This window comes from Carcharhinus amblyrhynchos, chromosome 5 (assembly GCF_965287045.1).
Source record: "Carcharhinus amblyrhynchos chromosome 5, sCarAmb.v2.hapA, whole genome shotgun sequence".
Classification (NCBI taxonomy): Eukaryota; Metazoa; Chordata; class Chondrichthyes; order Carcharhiniformes; family Carcharhinidae; genus Carcharhinus; species Carcharhinus amblyrhynchos.
Genome location: NC_137328.1, coordinates 116,059,548 through 116,079,282, shown reverse-complemented (window position 1 = coordinate 116,079,282; position 19,735 = coordinate 116,059,548). Strand labels below are relative to the sequence as shown.

General features: G+C 47.6%; 1 protein-coding gene across 1 annotated transcript in view; it reads right to left on the bottom strand.

Moving 5' to 3' along the window:
- hpgd (15-hydroxyprostaglandin dehydrogenase) overlaps positions 1 to 13,100 on the bottom strand; it is a 65,655-nt gene extending 52,555 nt beyond the window's left edge. The window contains exons 1-3 of the mRNA XM_080189453.1: positions 12,845 to 13,100; positions 12,098 to 12,221; positions 2,099 to 2,205 (exon numbers count right to left, since the gene is read on the bottom strand). Coding sequence (XP_080045579.1) covers positions 2,099 to 2,205; positions 12,098 to 12,221; positions 12,845 to 12,937 — 324 coding nt within the window. The 5' untranslated portion in view covers positions 12,938 to 13,100. The remainder of the gene's footprint in view (positions 1 to 2,098; positions 2,206 to 12,097; positions 12,222 to 12,844) is intronic.
- Between the last annotated feature and the right edge of the window lie 6,635 nt (positions 13,101 to 19,735).

The window sequence follows — 19,735 nt, the reverse complement described above, 5'->3', positions numbered from 1 at the left end:
TGCAGACTCAGGCTCCTATTTTACAGGGTAAACACACCGCTTTGTTTCTTCTCTTGCCAGATCATCCATCACTATGATCCTGGAAGATGTAATTTCTGTCAATCAATCTCTCCTGTCTTCCACCCTATCCAAGACCTTCAAAAACCTATCACATCTCCGATTTTTCCCAGTTCCGATCCAGGGCCATAGATCGGAAACAGCAGGTGGGATTTTACGGTCTTGCTCATCCCAAAACTGTAAAATCTTGCCTGAAGTCAATTCTCCTTTCCATAGTCTGCCGTTCACCTGCTCTGGTTCCCGTTGTGGGCGGAATGGCAAAATTCTGGCCATTAATTTTATTTATCTCTCTTTGTATTTGCTGCCAGACCTGCTGAGTATTTCCGGCATGTTCTGGTTTTGTTACAGATTTCTAGCATCCCCAGGATTTTGCTTTCTGAGGGTTACCACGTGTCAACTGGGCCTCCTTGGAATGGAGCTTTTAAAACACCAGACTGTTTAAATAAATCAAGGGCCATCAAGTCAACTCCACTTCTCAAAATGTTAAAACTGCTTGCAATTGCAGCTTGTTGCGAGTGAGAATGACTCAGGACTGCCCTTTCAAAACTCACATGCAACAAAGTAAGATATCAAGGTCATCCCCAGGGAATATAACAGGGACCTAGCAAATGTACAACAGAAGTAATTCTGTACACAAACGGAAGACACAATATAACCATGGCCTAAAGCAATTTTCCTCAAACAAATGTGAAAAAAAAATCAATGAAGTCCTAATTTTTAACTGGGAAATAACTGATTCTAAACTTTATTGGTGGTGTAAATATGTTGCATGTTGATATAAAGCAGTCTTTTTCAAAAGCTCATTTACAGGATGTGGGCTTTGTTGCCCGTCTCTAATTGCCCTTGAGCTGCCTTCTTGAGTCGCTGTAGTCCCTGTGGTGTAGATACCCTCACAGTGTTGTTAGAGTTCCAGGATTTTGACTCAGTGAAGCAAAGGCAATATACTTCCAAGTCAGGATGGTGAGCGGCTTGGTGCTGCTTTACATCAGCTGCCCTTATCCTTCTAGATGGTAGGTGGCTTGCTAGGTGCTGCCTAAGGAATCGCGGTGAGTCCCTGCTATGCATCTCGTAGACGGTTCACACGGCTGCCACTGTTCGTTTGTAGTGAAGGAAATGAATGTTTGTGGAAGGGGTGATGATCAAGCAGGCTGCTTTGAACTGATGGTGTCAAGCTGCTTGAGTGTTGCTGGAGCTGCGCCCATCCAGGCAAGTGGAGAATATACCATCACACTCCTGACTTGTGCCTTGTGGATGGTGGATAGGGAATGATTAGACAAATTACTCGCCGCAAGATTTCTAGCTGCTGATCTATTCTTGTAGCCACAGCATTTATAAAGCTAATCCAGTTCTGTTTCTGGTCAATGGTAACCCCCAGGATGTTGATAGTGGGGGGTTCAGAGATGGCAATGCCATTCAATAGTAAATATGACACTTGTGTGGTGCGAATGTTACTTGTAACATGTCAGCTAAGCCTGGACATTATAGTCTGAATTATCAGTCACACAGCTTGGAGAGTAGCCAACAGAGCCTGTTCCCAAAGAAAACTGAAATTCAGCACCGTCTTTAATTATCAGGACTCAAACTTATTCTTAATCATAAATAATACATGAATAATAATCCATTTAAACTCATGAAATAGAATCATAGAATCCCTACAGTGCAGAAGGAGGCCATTTGGCCCATCGAGTCTCCCCCTGACACAAGGGTCAATCAACCTAACCCGCACATCTTTGGAGTGTGGGAGGAAACCGGAGCACCAGAAGGAAACCCTCACAGACATGGAGAGAATGTGCAAACTCCACACAGACAGTGACCCAAGGCCAGAATCAAACCCGGATCCCTGGCACTGTGAGGCAGCAGTGCTAACCATTGTGCTGCCGGGCCACCCTTCATCCATGATGCATTCCCAAGCAACGCAAGACTGGATCAAAAATACAATCACTGCAATTTTTAAGCCACCAAGAGCAAGTTCGAAAATAAAGAGGGGTCTCTGCTTCATCAACCAGGGCAAACAATAACCGTGAGGTAACCCTCTTCTTACCAAATTAATGTTGATTGTCTTCTCCCAGTTGTTCTCATTGTTGATGCCAGCATTGTTACACACTATATCCAAACTTCCAAAGTCATCCACTGTCTTCTTAAAAGCACCTAAACGCAAGACAGAATTGTAGAATAGTACAACAATGTGCCAGCTCTTTCAACACGCAGTCCAACATATCCCACTCTCCTGCCCTCTTCCATTATAGCTGCAGTATATTTATCCTATTAGCATTTGAAAGTTATGATGAACTTGTCTCCAGCACAGGATCAAGCAGTGCATACCAAATCCCATGCAATTTGCTTTTGTTTTATTTGTTCATGGGATGTAGGCATCGCTGGCTGGGCCAGTATTAATTGTCAATCCCCAAAGGATAATTAAGAGTCAGCCAGACCAGGTAAGGGTGGCAGATTTTCTTCCCTAGAGCACATTAGTGAACCAGATGGGTTTTTATGACAATCAACAATGGTTTTGCAGTCATTGGTAGACTTTTAATTCCAGGTATTTATTCAATTCAAGTTTCACTCTCTACCGAGGTGGGATTTGAACCCAGGTCCCCACAGCATTACCTTGGGTCCCGAGATGATTAGCCCAGTGACAATACCATTATGCCTCTGCCTCCCCATGATGTAGAATCTGAGAAACAAATCTTTCTTATGTTGAGTGAAAAACCAGGAGAGTCCCATGTCGGCTTTTTTTTTGGGAAGGCTCGCCACATGGCAGGCCCCACCCCCAGGATCAAGTATCCAGATGATTCCAGCGAATCACAGACTGGCTTCACTCCATTCCTTGGCCTGCACTGGCACCATTGGAGAGGTGGTGGTAGCTGCCGGTACTGCACCCTCCCGAGGCCTCAATTCGAGGAGGGACCCAGGCACAAGTGTGTGATGGTGATAGAGAGGGGGATGGGGTTTATCAGGCGGGGGGGGGGGGGGGATGTGGACGCATTAAGAGCAGTGAGGGGAGGCGATCAGCAGACCCTCCCTCTTCCCCTGCTGGGTCCCTCAAAAGGCCTGGGTTTGCATTTAGGACTTCCTGCGCGATGAGCACCCACCGCCTGTTAATATCAGGGGCAGCAGAATAAGGCCTTAAGGGGACTTTAGTTGCCCACTTTAGCGTTCCAATTGGCAGTGAGGCAGGATGGCCATCCCCAAAACATTCCTGTCACAGCGCAGCACTGGAGGGAAGTCCCACCACCCTGCTACCTGATTAAATGCCTGTACCCCCTACGCCCAACACCAGCCCCCCCCCCCCCCCCCACCCCCACCACCACCGCAACTCCACCCCACCCACTCTATCAAACTCCTCATGAGGGAGGACATTAATTCACACACAGCATCTCCAGTCTAAATCTGTGTCCTTCTGCCAACCCAAAGAATATCTCTTTATTTATTCCATCCAAACCTTTCATGACTTCACACACCTCCCTACTGGAAGAACCTTGCTGGAGAAAATAACTTTGATGATGTTCACTTCCTTGCAAATGGCTGGTTAATGCAAACAACACTGTTCATTATTTGAACATATGACAAGTAAATTTGCCCATTCTCCTCATGTGCTCATTCCATTTAGAGAATGGTTTAAAGCCTATTAAATCTCTGGTCTTTTCTTTTGCCTTGGTCTGAATTTTGGCCCGAATTATGTTCCTGCAACTTTTTTCTACATTAAAGGCATTTTATAAATACCTGTTGATTTTTATTCTATTGCCATTTATTCGCCCCTGTCAGAAAAACATAAGAACTAGGAGCAGGAGTAGGCCATCTGGCCCCTCAAGCTTGCTCCGCTATTCAATAAGATCATGACTGATCTTCTTGTGGACTCAGCTCCACTTACCCACTTGCTCACCATAATTCCTAATTCCTTTACTGTTCAAAAATCTATCTATCTTTGCTTTACAAACATTTAATGAGGTAGCCTCAACTGCTTCACTGGGCAGGGAATTCCACAGATTCACAACCCTTTGTGTGAAGAAGTTCCTCCTCAACTCAATCCTAAACCTGCTCCGCCTTATATTGAGACCATGTCCCCTAGTTTTAGTTTCATCTGCCAGTGGAAACAACTTCCCTGTTTCTATCTTGTCTATTCCCTTCATAATCTTATATGTTTCTATAAGATCTCCCCTCATTCTTCTGAATTCCAATGAGTATAGCCCCAGTCTACTCAGTCTCTTTTCATAAGCCAACTCTCTCAACTCCAGAATCAACCTAGTGAATCTCCTCTGCAACCCCTCTAGTGCCAGTATATCCTTTCTCAAAGAAGGAGACCAAAACTGTACACAGTACTCCACATGTGGCCTCACCAGCACCTTATACAGCTGCAACATAATCTTGCTGTTTTTAAACTTCATAAGAACATAAGAACATAAGAAATAGGAGCAGGAGTAGGCCATCTAGCCCTTCGAGCCTGCCCTGCCATTCAATAAGATCATGGCTGATCTGTCGTGTCTCAGTTCCACATTCCCGCCCTCTCCCCATAACCCTTAATCCCCTCGCTTATCAAAAACCCATCAACCCGCGTCTTAAAAATATTTAGCGAGGCAGCCTCCACCACTTCAACGGGCAGAGAATTCCAGAGATTCACCACCCTTTGAGTGAAGAAGTTCCTCCTCAACTCCGTTCTAAACCGCCCCCCCCTTTATCTTGAGGCTGTGCCCCCTAGTCCTACTGTCCTTTCTAAGCGGGAAGTGTCTCTCCACCTCTATCCTATCCATCCCATTCATCATCTTATATGTCTCAATGAGATCTCCCCTCATTCTTCTAAACTCTAACGAGCACAAGCCTAGTTTATTCAGCCTCTCTTCATAGCTCAACCCCCTCAACTCCGGTATCAGTCTAGTAAACCTCCTCTGCACTCCCTCCAAGGCCAAAATATCCTTGCGTAAGTGCGGCGCCCAAAACTGCACACAGTACTCCAGCTGTGGCCTCACCAATGCCCTATACAGCCGCAGCAAGACCTCCCTACTTTTATATTCAATCCCCCTCGCTATGAAGGCCAGCATCCCATTAGCCTTCCTGACCACCTGCTGCACCTGCAGGCTGGGTTTTTGCGACTCATGCACAAGGACCCCGAGGTCCCTCTGCACCGTCGCCTGCTGTAGTTTTTCGCCACGTAAGTAATAGTCCTTCCTACCATTCTTCCTACCAAAGTGGACCACCTCGCACTTGCCAACATTAAATTCCATTTGCCAGTTCCTGGCCCATTCGCCCAGCCTATCTAGATCCTTCTGCAGACTCTCCACACCCTCCGCGCAATTTGCCGTTCCACCAATCTTGGTGTCATCAGCAAATTTTGACACCATACACTTGGTTCCCTCCTCCAGATCATCTATATAAATGGTAAAAAGCTGAGGCCCCAGCACCGACCCCTGGGGCACTCCACTAGTCACCAACCGCCAATCCGAATAGCACCCATTGACCCCCACTCTCTGCCTCCTATTTGACCACCAATCCTCTATCCACGCTAACACCCTACCCCCAACTCGATGCCCCCTTACCTTCTGCAATAACCTCTTGTGAGGTACCTTGTCAAATGCCTTCTGAAAATCAAGAAAGACCACATCCACCGGCTCTCCTCTATCCACCGCCCTAGACACATCCTCATAGAACTCCAATAAATTTGTCAGACACGACTTCCCCTTAACGAAACCATGCTGCGTCTGCTCTATCAAGCAATTCCCCTCAAGATGCCTCGCTATTTCCTCCTTGATGACGGATTCTCACATTTTACCTACCACAGACGTTAAACTAACCGGCCTATAATTCCCCGCCTTTTGCCTGCCACCCTTCTTAAACAACATCCCTCTAGCAATGAAAGACAAAACTCTATTTACCTTCTTAATTAACTGCTGCACCTGCAAAACAACATTTTGTGATTCATGCACAAGGATACCCAGGTCTTTTGAATAGTCAGAAGCTTTTTCCCAGGGTGGAAGAGTCAATTACTAGGGAACATAGGTTTAAGGTGTGAGGGGCAAGGTTTAAAGGAGATGTACGATGCAAGTTTTTTGCACAAAGGGTGGTGGGTGCCTGGAACTTAATGCCGGGGGAGGTCGTGGAAGCAGATACGATAGTTTTAAGGGGCATCTAGACAAAATACATCAATAAGGTGGGAATAGAGGGACATGGTCCCCTGAAAGATAAAGGGTTTTAGCTCAGTCGCGCAGCATGGTCGATGTAGGCTTGGAGGGCCGTAGGGGCTGTTGTAATTTTCTTTGTTCTTTGTTCTTCACAGTAGCATGCTGCAATTTTTTACCATTTACATAATAGTCCATCATCTTGCTGTTATTCCTATTAAAATGGATGATCTCAAATTTAGCAACATTGCACTCCTTGCCTACTCACTTAGAACATAGAACATAGAACATTACAGCACAGAACAGGCCCTTCGGCCCACGATGTTGCGCCGACCAGTTAAAAAAAAAACAACAACAATGACCCACTAACCTAAACCAATCCCTTTTCGTCCATAAACCTGTCCACAGACCTCTTAAACGCCCCCAAACTAGGCGCATTTACAACTGCAGCAGGCAGGGCATTCCAATCCCTCACCACCCTCTGGGTAAAGAACCTACCCCTGACATCTGTCCTATAACTACCCCCCCTTAGTTTAAAGCCATGCCCCCTCGTGCTAGATTTTTCCATCAGAGGAAAAAGGCTATCACTATCCACCCTATCTAAACCTGTAATCATCTTATATGTTTCAACTTAAACTATCTATATCCCTTTGCAGGCTTTCAGCATCCTCTGCACACTTTGCTCTGCCACTCATCTTAGTGTCATCTGCGAATTTTGACACACTACACTTGGTCCCCAACCCCAAGTCATCTATGTAAATTGTAAACAATTGCAGTCCCAATACTGATCCATGAGGCACACCACTAGTCACTGATTGCCAATCAAAAAAAAATCTATTTATCCCCAATCTTTACTTTCTGTCAATGGTGATACATTACCTGTAACACAATGCACCTTTATTTTATGCAGCAGCCTTTTGTGTGGCACCTTGTCAAATGCCTTCAGGAAATCCAGCTCCACCACATCCTCTAATTCCCTGTTGTCCACTACACTCACAATGTCTTCAAAGCATTCCAATAAATTAGTTAAACATAACCTGCCTTTCATAAACTCATGCTGATTCTTCCCAATGGGACAATTTCTATCCACATATCTTGCTATTTCTTCCTTTGTGATAGATTCAAGTTTTTTCCCTACTACAGAAGTTAAGCTAACCAGCCTTTCGTCTACCTCCTTTTTCAAACAGTGGCGTTTTATTTGCTGTTTTCCAATCTGCAGGAACCACCCCACAGTCCGGTGAATTTTGGTAAATTACCACTAGTGCATTTGCTATTTCTCCCACCATCTCTTTTAGTACACTGGGATGCATTGCATCAGGGCCAGGAGACTTGTCTACTTTTAGTCTCATTAACTTGCCCAACACCACTGCCTTAGCCTCCTTGACATCAACTTTTGGCATGTTATTTGTGTCTTCCCCTGTGAAAACTGACAGAATATCTGTTCACTGCCTCGACAATTCCCTTATTTTCCCTTATTAGATCCATCTTCTCATCCTCTAGAGGACCAATGTTTAACTTAGCCATTCTTCTTCGTTTTATATATTTGTAGAAACTGTTGCCATGTTTATATAATCTGAGCTAGTTTATCCTCATAATCTATCTTACTTTTCTTTATAGCTTTTTTCATGGTTTTCTGCTGACCATTAAAGTTTTCCCAATCCTCTAGTTTCCCACTAATCTTTGCCACTTTGTACGCACTTTCTTTCAATTTGATATCCTCCTTTATTTCCTTAGATATCCGTAGCTATCTCTTTTCTCTACTGTCCTTCCTTATCACTGGTATATATTTTTGCTGAGCACTGTGAAAAGTCGCTTTGAAAGTCTTCCCCACTGTTCTTCAATTGTCACATCATAAAGCCTTTACTCTCAGTCTACCTTAGCCAACTCCTCACCCATCCCTTTGTAGCCTCCTTTGTTTCAGCACAAGACACTGGTATTGGATTTTATCTTCTCACCCTCCATCTGTATTTTATTTTCAACCACACTGTGATTGCTCCTTCTGAGAGGATCCCTAACTGTGAGATCATTAGTTATTCCTGTCTCATCACACAGGACCAGATCTAGGATATCATGCTCCCTCATAGGTTCCACTACATACTGTTCAAGGAAGCTATTGCGGATAATTCTATGAACTCCTCCTAAAGGCTGCCTTAATCAACATCTAAATTAAAATCCCCCACGATAATTGCCATAGCATTTTCACACGTATCAGTTGTTTCTTTGTTTATTATCCACCCCACTGTGATGTTATTATTTGGTGGCCTATAGACTACACCTATCAGTGACCTTTTTCTCCTTACTATTTCTAATTTCCACCCAAATGGATTCAATCTATTTTTCCATAGAACCTATATCATCTTTCACTACCGCCCTGATGTTATCCTTAAATATCAGAGCTACACCACCTCCTTTACCTTCCTGTCTGCCCTTCTGAATGGTCTGATACCCCTGGATGTTCAACTCCCAGTCGTGACCATCCTGCAACCATGTCTCTGTAATGGCCACTAAATCACACTCATTCATGGTGATTTGTGCCGTCAACTTATCTACCTTATTTCAAATGCTATCAGCATTTTGGCAAACTGTCCTTATGCTAGTTTTTATTACCTCCTTTTTGAATCCTACCTCCATTAGTAACATCTCCTAAGTTCTCCGACCTTTTAATACTTTTCACAATTTCCCATATAGTTGAACCCTTGGCACTACACGCTAACCTGCTGCTTTGCCTCCCTTTATCCATTATACTTCCCGCAGTTTTCTTTCCCCCACCCCATTTGCTAGTCCATCTTTAATATTTTAGATCTTCATCTCATTCCCTGGAGGATGCTATTATTGACCTGGCTTCAATAGTCCCTCACATCTCCATTCTCACGATAGTTACATAGCACCAATCTATTATAAGAGACCTTCTGAAGCAATACAGGACTGTTCTGAAACAACTGTGGTTAACTATTGACCTTAATACATGAGGAAGATAAAAAGACTTGGGCCTGAACTTTAAGGATGGAAGTTTGATACCGCCATTCGAAGAGTTAACAGGGAACACAGCCCTGCCAGTCCCGGCTGCCTTACTGCAGATTTACCCATTAATGGACATTGATTGGCATTAGGCTGGACCTCTGCCCCTCTCTCAGGAAGAAGTCCCACATTGGTGTGCTGCCACCCAAGCTGATGAGTTGTCAATGCTTCATTTGCTACAGCAACAGCGCTGCAGTGGCCAGACGTGCAAGAGGAGGCCTGAACCAAGCCCAGGAAATGGCAAGTGTCTGGGATCCTGGGGCATGGAGAAGGCCCAGGAAGTTGTATGGGAGAAGGATGATTATGGCTCTGAGGGAGGCAAGGGTGGGGAGGCCACCAGCCCAGTTAGAAAGGACTCCCGATGGAGGAACACCCCCCCCCAACTGCCCAATGTAACCATAGTCCTGCCTCGGATTTAACTTGGATTATTCCCAGCCTTCCCCAGGTTGCGGCTTGGAAATGGCCCATTAGTGCTCATTGATTGGGTGCATTTAAGGATCTCAGCTAGGGCAAAAGTGGACTTCCTGTTCGAGGCTGGGGAAATGGGGGGGGGGTTGGTGCATGGGGACCCAGAGGGAATCCTATTCCTGTAATTTCACGCCGTCCCCACCATTAAAACACCGACTGTGCGGGAGGCGGTGGGGCGGGGTGGCAGTGGTGGTGTGTTAGGGAGCAGCATAAACTACTGCCCTTGCATTTTTATAGTGAATTTCACAGCCATCACACCTCTCGAGTTTCTTTCCAGCCACGGAAGTGTTCTTTTTCAAAGTGTAATGTAGGAAAGGCAGTGACTGATTCACACAAGCTCTCTCACAAACAGCAAAGTGATAATAATCAGATAATGTGTTCTTGTGATGTTGTTAATTGAGGAATAAACATTGGCCAGGACACCACAGAGAGAGGAAGCATGCAATGTCCAAGGGCATCATCAAGGACTTCCATGCTTGTTGGACACCACAGGGACTGGGATTTATTGTTGACGCCTTTAATCACATTTTAGTTTGATGTTTTAAATTTCCTTTCCATTTTATTTTCTGTTTCGGGTGGTTCCCTTCTTTTTGGGGGCTGCTCCTTTTAACTTGTCCCTCAGTTAATTTGATTTAGCCTATTCCTTCAGTCAATGGGATTGACACGAACGTGGGTAACTACCCTGATCTTCTTCGGAATAAGGTCAAGTGATCTTTCACATCTGAAAGTTTATTTATTAGTGTCACAACTTGGCTTACGGTAACACTGCAATGAAGTTACTGTGAAAATCCCCGAGTCGCTACACTCTGGTGCCTATTCGGGTACACTGAGGGAGAATTTAGCATGGCCAATCCACCGAACTAGTACATAGAACCATAGAAAATTATAGCTCAGAAACAGGCCTTTTGGACCTTCTTATCTGTGCCGAACCATTTCTTGCCTAGTCCCACTGACCTGCACTTGGACCATATCCCTCCACACCTCTCTCACCCCTCCACACGCCTCTCATAGAACATAGAACATAGAACACTACAGCAAAAACAGGCCCTTCGGCCCACAAGTTGCGCCGATCACATCAATACCTACCAATCCATAGACCTATCTATAACCCCCAATCCCATTAAATCCCATATACTCATCCAGAAGTCTTTTAAAAGACCCCAGCGAGTTCGCCTCCACCACCACTGACGGCAGCCGATTCCATTCACTCACCACCCTCTGAGTGAAAAACTTACCCCTAACATCACTTCTGTACTTTCCTCCCCGCACCTTAAATCTGTGTCCTCTCGTAGCGACCATTTCAACCCGGGGAAATAGCCTCTGAGAATCCACCCTATCTATTCCCCTCAACATTTTATAAACTTCTATCAGGTCACCTCTCAACCTTCGTCTCTCCAGGGAGAAGAGTCCCAGCTCCCTCAACCTATCTTCAAAAGGCATGCCTCCCAATCCAGGCAACATCCTTGTAAATCTCCTCTGTACCCTTTCAATAGCTTCTACGTCCTTCCTATAGTGAGGCGGCCAGAACTGCGCACAGTACTCCAAATGAGGCCTGACAAGGATCTTATAAAGTTGCAGCATTCACCCAAGCTGGGAATTGAACCCGGGTCTCTGGCACTGTGAGGCTGCAGTGCTAACCCCTGTGCCACCCAGGCAGATGCCCACAGTTCAACATCTCAACCAAATAACCACAGTCTTTGTGTTGCACTCGAGCGTCAGCATTGAGTTCTGTGCTCACGACCTGGAGTGGGACTTGAACCAAGAACATTGTGATTTGTAGAATCCCTACAGGAAAGAAGGGGGCCATTTGGTCCATCGAGTCTGTACCGACCACAATCCCACCCAGGCCCTATCCTTATAACCCCACATATTTACCCTGCTAATCTCCCTGACACTTGGAGCAATCTTAAATGTATTCAAAGAGGCAATCATTAGAAATGAAAATGTTTCATAGGCATGAGATTACATTTAGTTGATATACAAATAGCTTGGACGCGTGTGTACGTACATTTGACAAAGGGTACATAGAAACATAGAAAAACTACAGCACAATACAGACCCTTTGGCCCACAAAGTTGTGCTGAACATGTCCCGACCTTAGAGATTACTAGGCTTACCTATAACCCTCTATCTTATTAAGTTCCTCATTACGAGACTTACCTAAAAGTCTCTTAAAAGACCCTACTGAATCCGCCTCCACCACTGTTGCCAGCAGCCCATTCCACACCTCTGTCTGAATGAAAAACCTACCCCTGACATCTTCTCTGCACCTACTCCCCGGCACCTTAAACCTGTGTCCTCTTGTGGCAACCACTTCAGCCCTGGGTACGTCAAACACATTTATCAATCAGTAACATGCACTCCATTATAAATCCAATACATGCTGCAGATCATATTACACTCAGTACAGACAGGAGGTCAAATCCATATCCTGATCCACTTACATTTTAACTCTTCCTCTGATCCCACATCGCATGCGATGAATAAACTGCTGCCTGCATCAAACTCCTCATCCAATGCCTTCTTGCAGGCATGGCCAACACTTGCGTTCAAATCCACAAGTGCCACCTAGTCGTGGTAGCGAGGTGGGGACAGGTAGGGCAAGGTGGGGCGTGGGGCAGAAAAGAGAAGCAGAGAGGGGTGCAGGGGGGCAGAGTGGGGACAGAGGGGATGAGGGCAGGGGGAGAGCAGAGAGGGGTGGGCAGAGACGGGGGACAGGTAGGAGGCAGATGGGTGCAGGGGAGTGGAGAGGGGTGGGCAGAGAGGTGCAGGGGAGCAGAGAGGGGTGGGCAGAGAGGTGCAGGGGAGCAGAGAGGGTTGCGGGGGGGGGGGGGGTGGGGGGGGCAGAGAGGATGGAGGCAGAGGAGTGGGCAGAGAGGTGCAGGGGAGCAGAGTGGGGGGGAGGTGGTGGTGGGCAGAGAGGATGCAGAGGGCAAGTGTGGATGAGAGAGGGAAGCACAGGAAGGGGGGAAAGGAGGGGAGAGAGAGTAAAAATAATTATATTCAACAAGATAAAACATTAGCCCTGGCATCTTCAGAATCATTTTCAGGTTGGGGTTGGGATTCAGGTTGTGGCTGGGATTCATGTTAGGGTACAGGTTGGGGTACAGGCACAGGTTGGGGTACAGCTACAGGTACAGGTTGGGGTACAGGTACAAATACGGGTACAGGTTTGAGGTTCAGAGATGTACCTTTGCTCCGTGCCTCAGGAGAGCCTCAGTAAATGCTCTGCCGATCCCCTGAGCCGCTCCTGTCACCAGCGCCACTTTGCCAGTCAGATCCATCCCGCTGCCCCCGGGCGCTGCCAGCTCCTCCAACCCGGCTCGGGAGCAGGTCGGAGTGGGAGTGGGAGACGGAGAGCACTCCAGTGTCACAGGCAGAGGCAGGCAGTGCGCAAACTTCAGCAACTTGTCTCACTGCCTCTCACGCACACTGATCGCTGCTTTCATCTTCCTCAGTGTTTGTATCACGTGCTGAGCGATTGATCAGGGAGGTGAAGCAGCACAAAGCAGTGTGAGGTCACACAGCACCCACTGTATACAGCACCCACTGCACACAGCACCCACTGTATATAACACCCACTGTATACAGCACCCACTGCACACAGCACCCACTGTATATAACAGCCACTGTATACAGCACCCACTGTATATAACAGCCACTGTATACAGCACCCACTGAACACAACACCCACTGTATACAGCACCCACTGCACACAGCACCCACTGTATATAACAGCCACTGTATACAGCACCCACTGTATATAACAGCCACTGTATACAGCACCCACTGAACACAACACCCACTGTATACAGCACCCACTGCACACAGCACCCACTGTATATAACACCCACTGTATACAACACCCACTGAACACAGCACCCATTATGTACAGCACCCACTGCACACAGCATCCTTTGAACAGAGCACCCACTGTATACAGCACCCACTGTACACAGCACTCACTGCACACAACACCCACTACACACAACACCCATTGTATATAGCACCCACTGTATACAGCACCCATTGTATACAGCACCCACTGTCCACAACACCCATTGAACACAGCACTCACTGCACACAGCACCCACTGGACACACAGCTATTGTATGCAACACCCACTGTACACAGCACTCACTGTATACAGCACCCACTGTATACAGCACCCATTGTGTACAGCACCTACTGTACATGACACCCATTGAACACAGCACCCACAGTATACAGCACCCACTGTATACAGCACCTGCTGAACACAGCATCTACTGTACACAGCACCCACTGCACACAGCACCCATTGAACACAGCACTCACTGCACACAGCACCCACTGTACACACAGCCATTGTATACAGCACCCATTGTATACAGCACCCACTGTACACAGCACCCATTGTATACAGCACCCACTGCACACAGCACTCACTGCACACAGCACCCACTGGACACACAGCTATTGTATACAGCACCCACTGCACACAGCACTCACTGCACACAGCACCCACTGGACACATAGCTATTGTATACAGCACCCACTGTACACTGCACCCACTGTATACAGCACCCATTGTATACAGCACCCACTGCACACAGCACCCACCGTACACAGCTCTCACTGTACACAGCACCCACTGTATATAGAACCCACTGCACAAAGCACTCACTGCACAAAGCACTCACTGCACAAAGCACCCAGTGTATACAGCACCCACTGCACACAGCACACATTTAACACAGCACCCACCACACACAACACCCACTGCACAGAGCACCCACTGCACAGAGCACCTACTCCACACAGCACCCACTCCACACAGCACTCACTCCACACAGCACCCAGTGTATACAGCACCCAGTACACACAGCACCCACTGTACACAGCACACACTCCACACAGCACCATTTGCGCACAGCACCCATTAAGTGCCTTCCCTCCACATAGCACCCAGTCCACACAACAACCACTTCACGTAGCACCTACCACGCTTAGCACTCCTTCCTCATTGCACCCGCTGCACACAGCATCCACTGCACACAACACCTCCTCCACACAGCACCTACTCAAACTCTCTCCCTCCACACAGCATCCACTGCACACTGCACCCACTGCAGACAGTGCCCATTGCACACAGCACTCACTGTACACAGTACCCATTGCACACAGCACTCACTGTACACAGTACCCAGTGCACACAGCACTCACTGTACACAGTACCCATTGCACACAGCACTCACTGTACACAGTACCCATTGCACACAGCACTCACTGTACACAGTACCCAGTGCACACAGCACTCACTGTGCACCGCATCCACTCAAACCCCTCCCTGCACACGGCATCCACTGCACACACCACTCCACACAGCACCCACTGCATACAGCACCCACTGCACACAGCACCCATTTCAGACAGCACCCACCCCACACAGCACCCACCCTATACAGCACCCACTCCACACAACACCCACTCCACACAGCACCCCCTCCTCACAGCACCCACTGTGCACAGCACCCACTGTGCACAGCACCCACTGCACACAGCACCCACTGCACACAACACCAATCCACACAGCATGCACTCCATACCACCCACTCCACACAGCACCCGCTCCACACAGCACCTGCTCCACACAGCACCCGCTCCACACAGCCCACTCAAACCCCTTCCCTCCACTCAGCACCCACTCAAATCCACTGCACTCAGCACCCACTCAATCCTCCTCCACACAGCACCCACTCAAACCCCCTCCCTGCACTCAGCACCCACTCGAACCCCCTCCATACGGCACCCACTCAAATCCTTTCCATAATCACGACCCCCGCCCAAACCTCTTCCCTCCACATAGCAGCCCATCCAAATCCAATGCAAACCTGCCCTCACTCCACAGACTACCTGAACACAATGCGAGACCCCTCCTCCTCCCTTCACTCAGTAACCCACTCAAACCCAATGCAATCCCCCTCCCCTCACCACTGCATCCCAATCAAGCACCTTTCTCCATCTCTGCCCTTCCCTCTCTGTGAGTGTGCCTGGGGGGGTGAAATAGTCACTGTTTTAATTTCTTCCCTGCAGCAACTTAACAATCTGCAAATATGTAATTTGCATATGTGCTGTATACAGTGGGTGCTTTATAAGACCCTTGTCAGACCCCACTTGGAGTACTGTGCGCAGTTCTGGTTGCCTCATTACAGGAAGGATGTGGAAGCTATTGAGAGGGTGCAGAGGAGATTTACAAGGATGTTGCCTGGATTGGGAGGCATGTCTTATGAGGATAGGTTGAGGGGGCTAGGTCTTTTCTCCCTGGAGAGACGAAGGTTGAGAGGTGACCTGATAGAGGTTTATAAAATGTTGAGAGGAATAGAAAGGGTGGATTCTCGGAGGCTATTTCCCAGGGCTGAAATGGTTGCTACGAGAGGACACAGGTTTAAGGTGCTGGGAAGCAAGTACAGAGGAGATGTTAGGGGTAAGTTTTTCACTCAGAGGGTGCTGGGTGAGTGGAATTGGCTGCCGTCAGTGGTGGTAGAGGCGAACTCGCTGGGGTCTTTTAAAAAACTTCTGGATGAGTATATGGGATCTAATGGCATTGGGAGTTACAGATAGTTCTATGGCCTGGTAGGTATTGATGTGATCGGCACAACTTGTGGGCCGAACGGCCTGTTTGTGCTGTAGTGTTCTACGTTCTATGTTCTATGTAATTGGCACAAATTCCTCCAAAACTTGAATATGTGCAATGTTGACAAACACATGTTTGGGAAACAAATTGACTTTATCTCCTGTCACATAGCCTTGCGTAATAAAGGGTGTGCGTTTTTCTGGCGCCTTCCCTCTCACCATGGATGAGATGCGACTTGATAGAGGTGTATAAGATGATGAGAGGTATTGATCGGATGGATTCTCAGAGGCTCTTTCCCAGGGCTGAAATGGCTGCCACAAGAGGACACAGGTTTAAGGTGCTGGGGAGTAGGTACAGAGGCCGCAGCTGGAGTACTGTGTGCAGTTTTGGGCGCTGTACTTATGCAAGGATATTTTGGCCCTGGAGGGAGCGCAGAGGAGGTTTATTAGGCTGATGCCGGAGTTGAGGGGGTTGAGCTATGAGGAGAGGCTGAATAAACTAGGCTTGTACTCGTTAGAGTTTAGAAGAATGAGGGGAGATCTCATTGAGACGTATAAGATGATGAATGGGATGGATAGGATAGAGGTGAAGAGACTCTTCCCGCTCAGAAAGGATAGTAGGACTAGGGGGCACAGCCTCAAGATAAAGGGGGGGTGGTTTAGAACAGAGTTGAGGAGGAACTTCTTCACTCAAAGGGTGATGAATCTCTGGAATTCTCTGCCCGTTGAAGTGGTGGAGGCTGCCTCGCTAAATATTTTTAAGACGCGGGTTGATGGGTTTTTGATAAGAGAGGGGATTAAGGGTTATGGGGAGAGGGCGGGAATGTGGAACTGAGCCACGACAGATCAGCCATGATCTTATTGAATGGCGGGGCAGGCTCGAAGGGCCAGATGGCCTACTCCTGCTCCTATTTCTTATGTTCTTATGAGATGTCAGGGGTAAGTTTTTCACTCAGAGGGTGGTGGGTGAGTGGAATCGGCTGCTGTCGGTGGTGGTGGAGGCAAATTCGATAGGGTCTTTTAAGAGACTTCTTGATGAGTACATGGGACTTAATAGGATTGAGGGTTATAGGTAAGCCTAGTAGGTATGGATATCATTGGTGCAACTTGTGGGCCAAAGGGCCTGTTAGTGCTGTAGTTTTCCTACGTTCTATGTCAGGGATGGCTGTTGCTGGCAAGGCCCGCCTTTATTGCCCATTCCTAATCGCCCTTAAGAAGGTGGCAGTGAGCTGTCTCCTCGAACTGCTGCAGTCCATGTGGTGCAGGTATACCCACAGTGCTGCTAGGGAAGGAGTTCCAGGATTTTGAACCAGCGACCCTTCACACAGCACCCACTGTATACAGCACCCACTGCACGCAGCATCCACTGCATACAGCACCCAGTTGCACACAGCACCCACTGTATGCAGCATCACTCCACACATCACCCACTTCACACATCACCCACTGCACACAGCGCCCACTTCACAGAGCACACTCCCACACAGCACCCACTGCACACAGCACCTCCTTCACAGGGCACCCACTTCACAGAGCACACTCCCACACAGCACCCACTGCACACAGCACTCACTCAAAGCGCCTCCCTGCAGACAACACCCACTCCACATTGGAGGGGGGTGTTATCATGTTTTTGCTGTACATCTTGAGGATGGTACACACTGCTGCCACTTTGTCTGTGGTAAGGGGAGTAAGTATTTAAGTTGATGGATGGGGTGCCAATCGAGCAGAGTTGCTTTGTCCTGGGTGGTGTTGAGCTTCTTGAGTGTTGTTGGAACTGCACTCACCCAGACAGGTGAGATTATCCCATTACACTCCTGACATATGCCCTCTAGATGGTGGGCAGGTTATGGGGTGTCAGGAGGTGAGTTACTAGCTGTAGAATTCCCAGCCTCTGACCTTCTCTTGTAGCACAGTGTATATGTATAGAATCCATCAGTGCAGAAGGAGGCCATTCGGTCCATCGAGTCTACACCGAGCACAATCCAACCCAGGGCCTATCTCCACAGCCCCTTGCATTTACCCGAGCTCATCCCCCTGACACTAAGGGGCATTTTAGCATGGCCAACCCACCTAACCAGCATATCTTTGAAATGTGGGAGGAAACCGGAACACCCAAAGAAATCCATGCAGACACAGAGAAAATGTGCAATTTCCACACAAGTGACCCAAGCCAGGAATTGAACCCGGGTCCCTGGTGCTGTGAGGCAGCAGTGCTAACCACTGTGCCACTGTGCCAGCCTCGCCCATTTATGGTGGTGGTGCAGTGGTATTTCCTCCGGGTGCTCCAGCTTCCTCCCACGGTCTGAAAGACATGGTGGTTAGGTGCATTGACCCAAACATGTGCCAGAGTGTGGTCAGTCGGGGAATTTCGCAGTAACTTCATTGCAGCGTTAATGTAAGCCTTACTTGTGACTAATAAATAAACTTTAACTTTGTGAGGTGCTGTGGGCCATCAGCAACAGCTGAATTGTAGTCAACCACAATCTGTAACGTCACAGCCCGGCATATCCCCCACTCAACCATTACCCTCAAGCCAGGGGATCAACGCAGGTTCAATGAAAAGTGCAGGAGGGAATGCCAACAGCAACACTAGGCATACCTAAATATGAAGTGTCAACCTGGTGAAACTACAACACAGGATCACTTGCATCCCAAAAGCAGCAAGCGATGGACAGAGCTGAGCGATCCCACAACCAATGGGTCAGACGTAACTCTGCAACCCTGTCGCGTCCAGTCGAGAATGGTGATGGACAATGAAACAATTCACTAGAGGAGGAAGCTCCACATATATTCTAATCATCAATGATGGAGGAGCCCAGAACATCAGTGCAAAAGATAAGGCTGAAACATTTGCAACAATCTTCAGCCAGAAGTGCCAAGTGGGTGGTCCATCTCGGCCTCCCCTGAAGGTCCCCAGCATCTCAGACGTCAGTCTTTAGCCAATTTGACCCACTCCCTACGAAATCAAGAAATAGCTGAAGGCACTGGATGTTGACAATATTCTAGCAATAGTCCTGAAGACTTATGTTCCAGAACTTACTGCCAAGCTGTTCCAGCACAGCTAGAATTGTAGGAGAGCAATGTGGAAAATTGCCCAGGTATGTCCTGTACACAGAAAACAGGACAAATCTAAACCACTCAATCATTGCCCCATCAGTCTACTTTCAATCAATCATCGATAAAGTGACAGAAGGGGTCACCAACAGCACAGTCAAGTGATCAGGAAATTACTCAGCAATAATCTGCTCAGTCATGCTTAGTTTGGGTTCTGTCAGGGCCACACAAATCTTCATCTCATTATAACTTTCATTCAATCATGGACAAAACAAATGCAGAGATGAGGTGAGAGTACCTGACCATGGCACCAAGGTAACATTTGATCGAGTGTGGTGTCAAGGAACCCTAGCAAAACTGGAGCCGGTGGGAATCAGGGGAAAACAGGCTGGACACACACCTGGCACAAA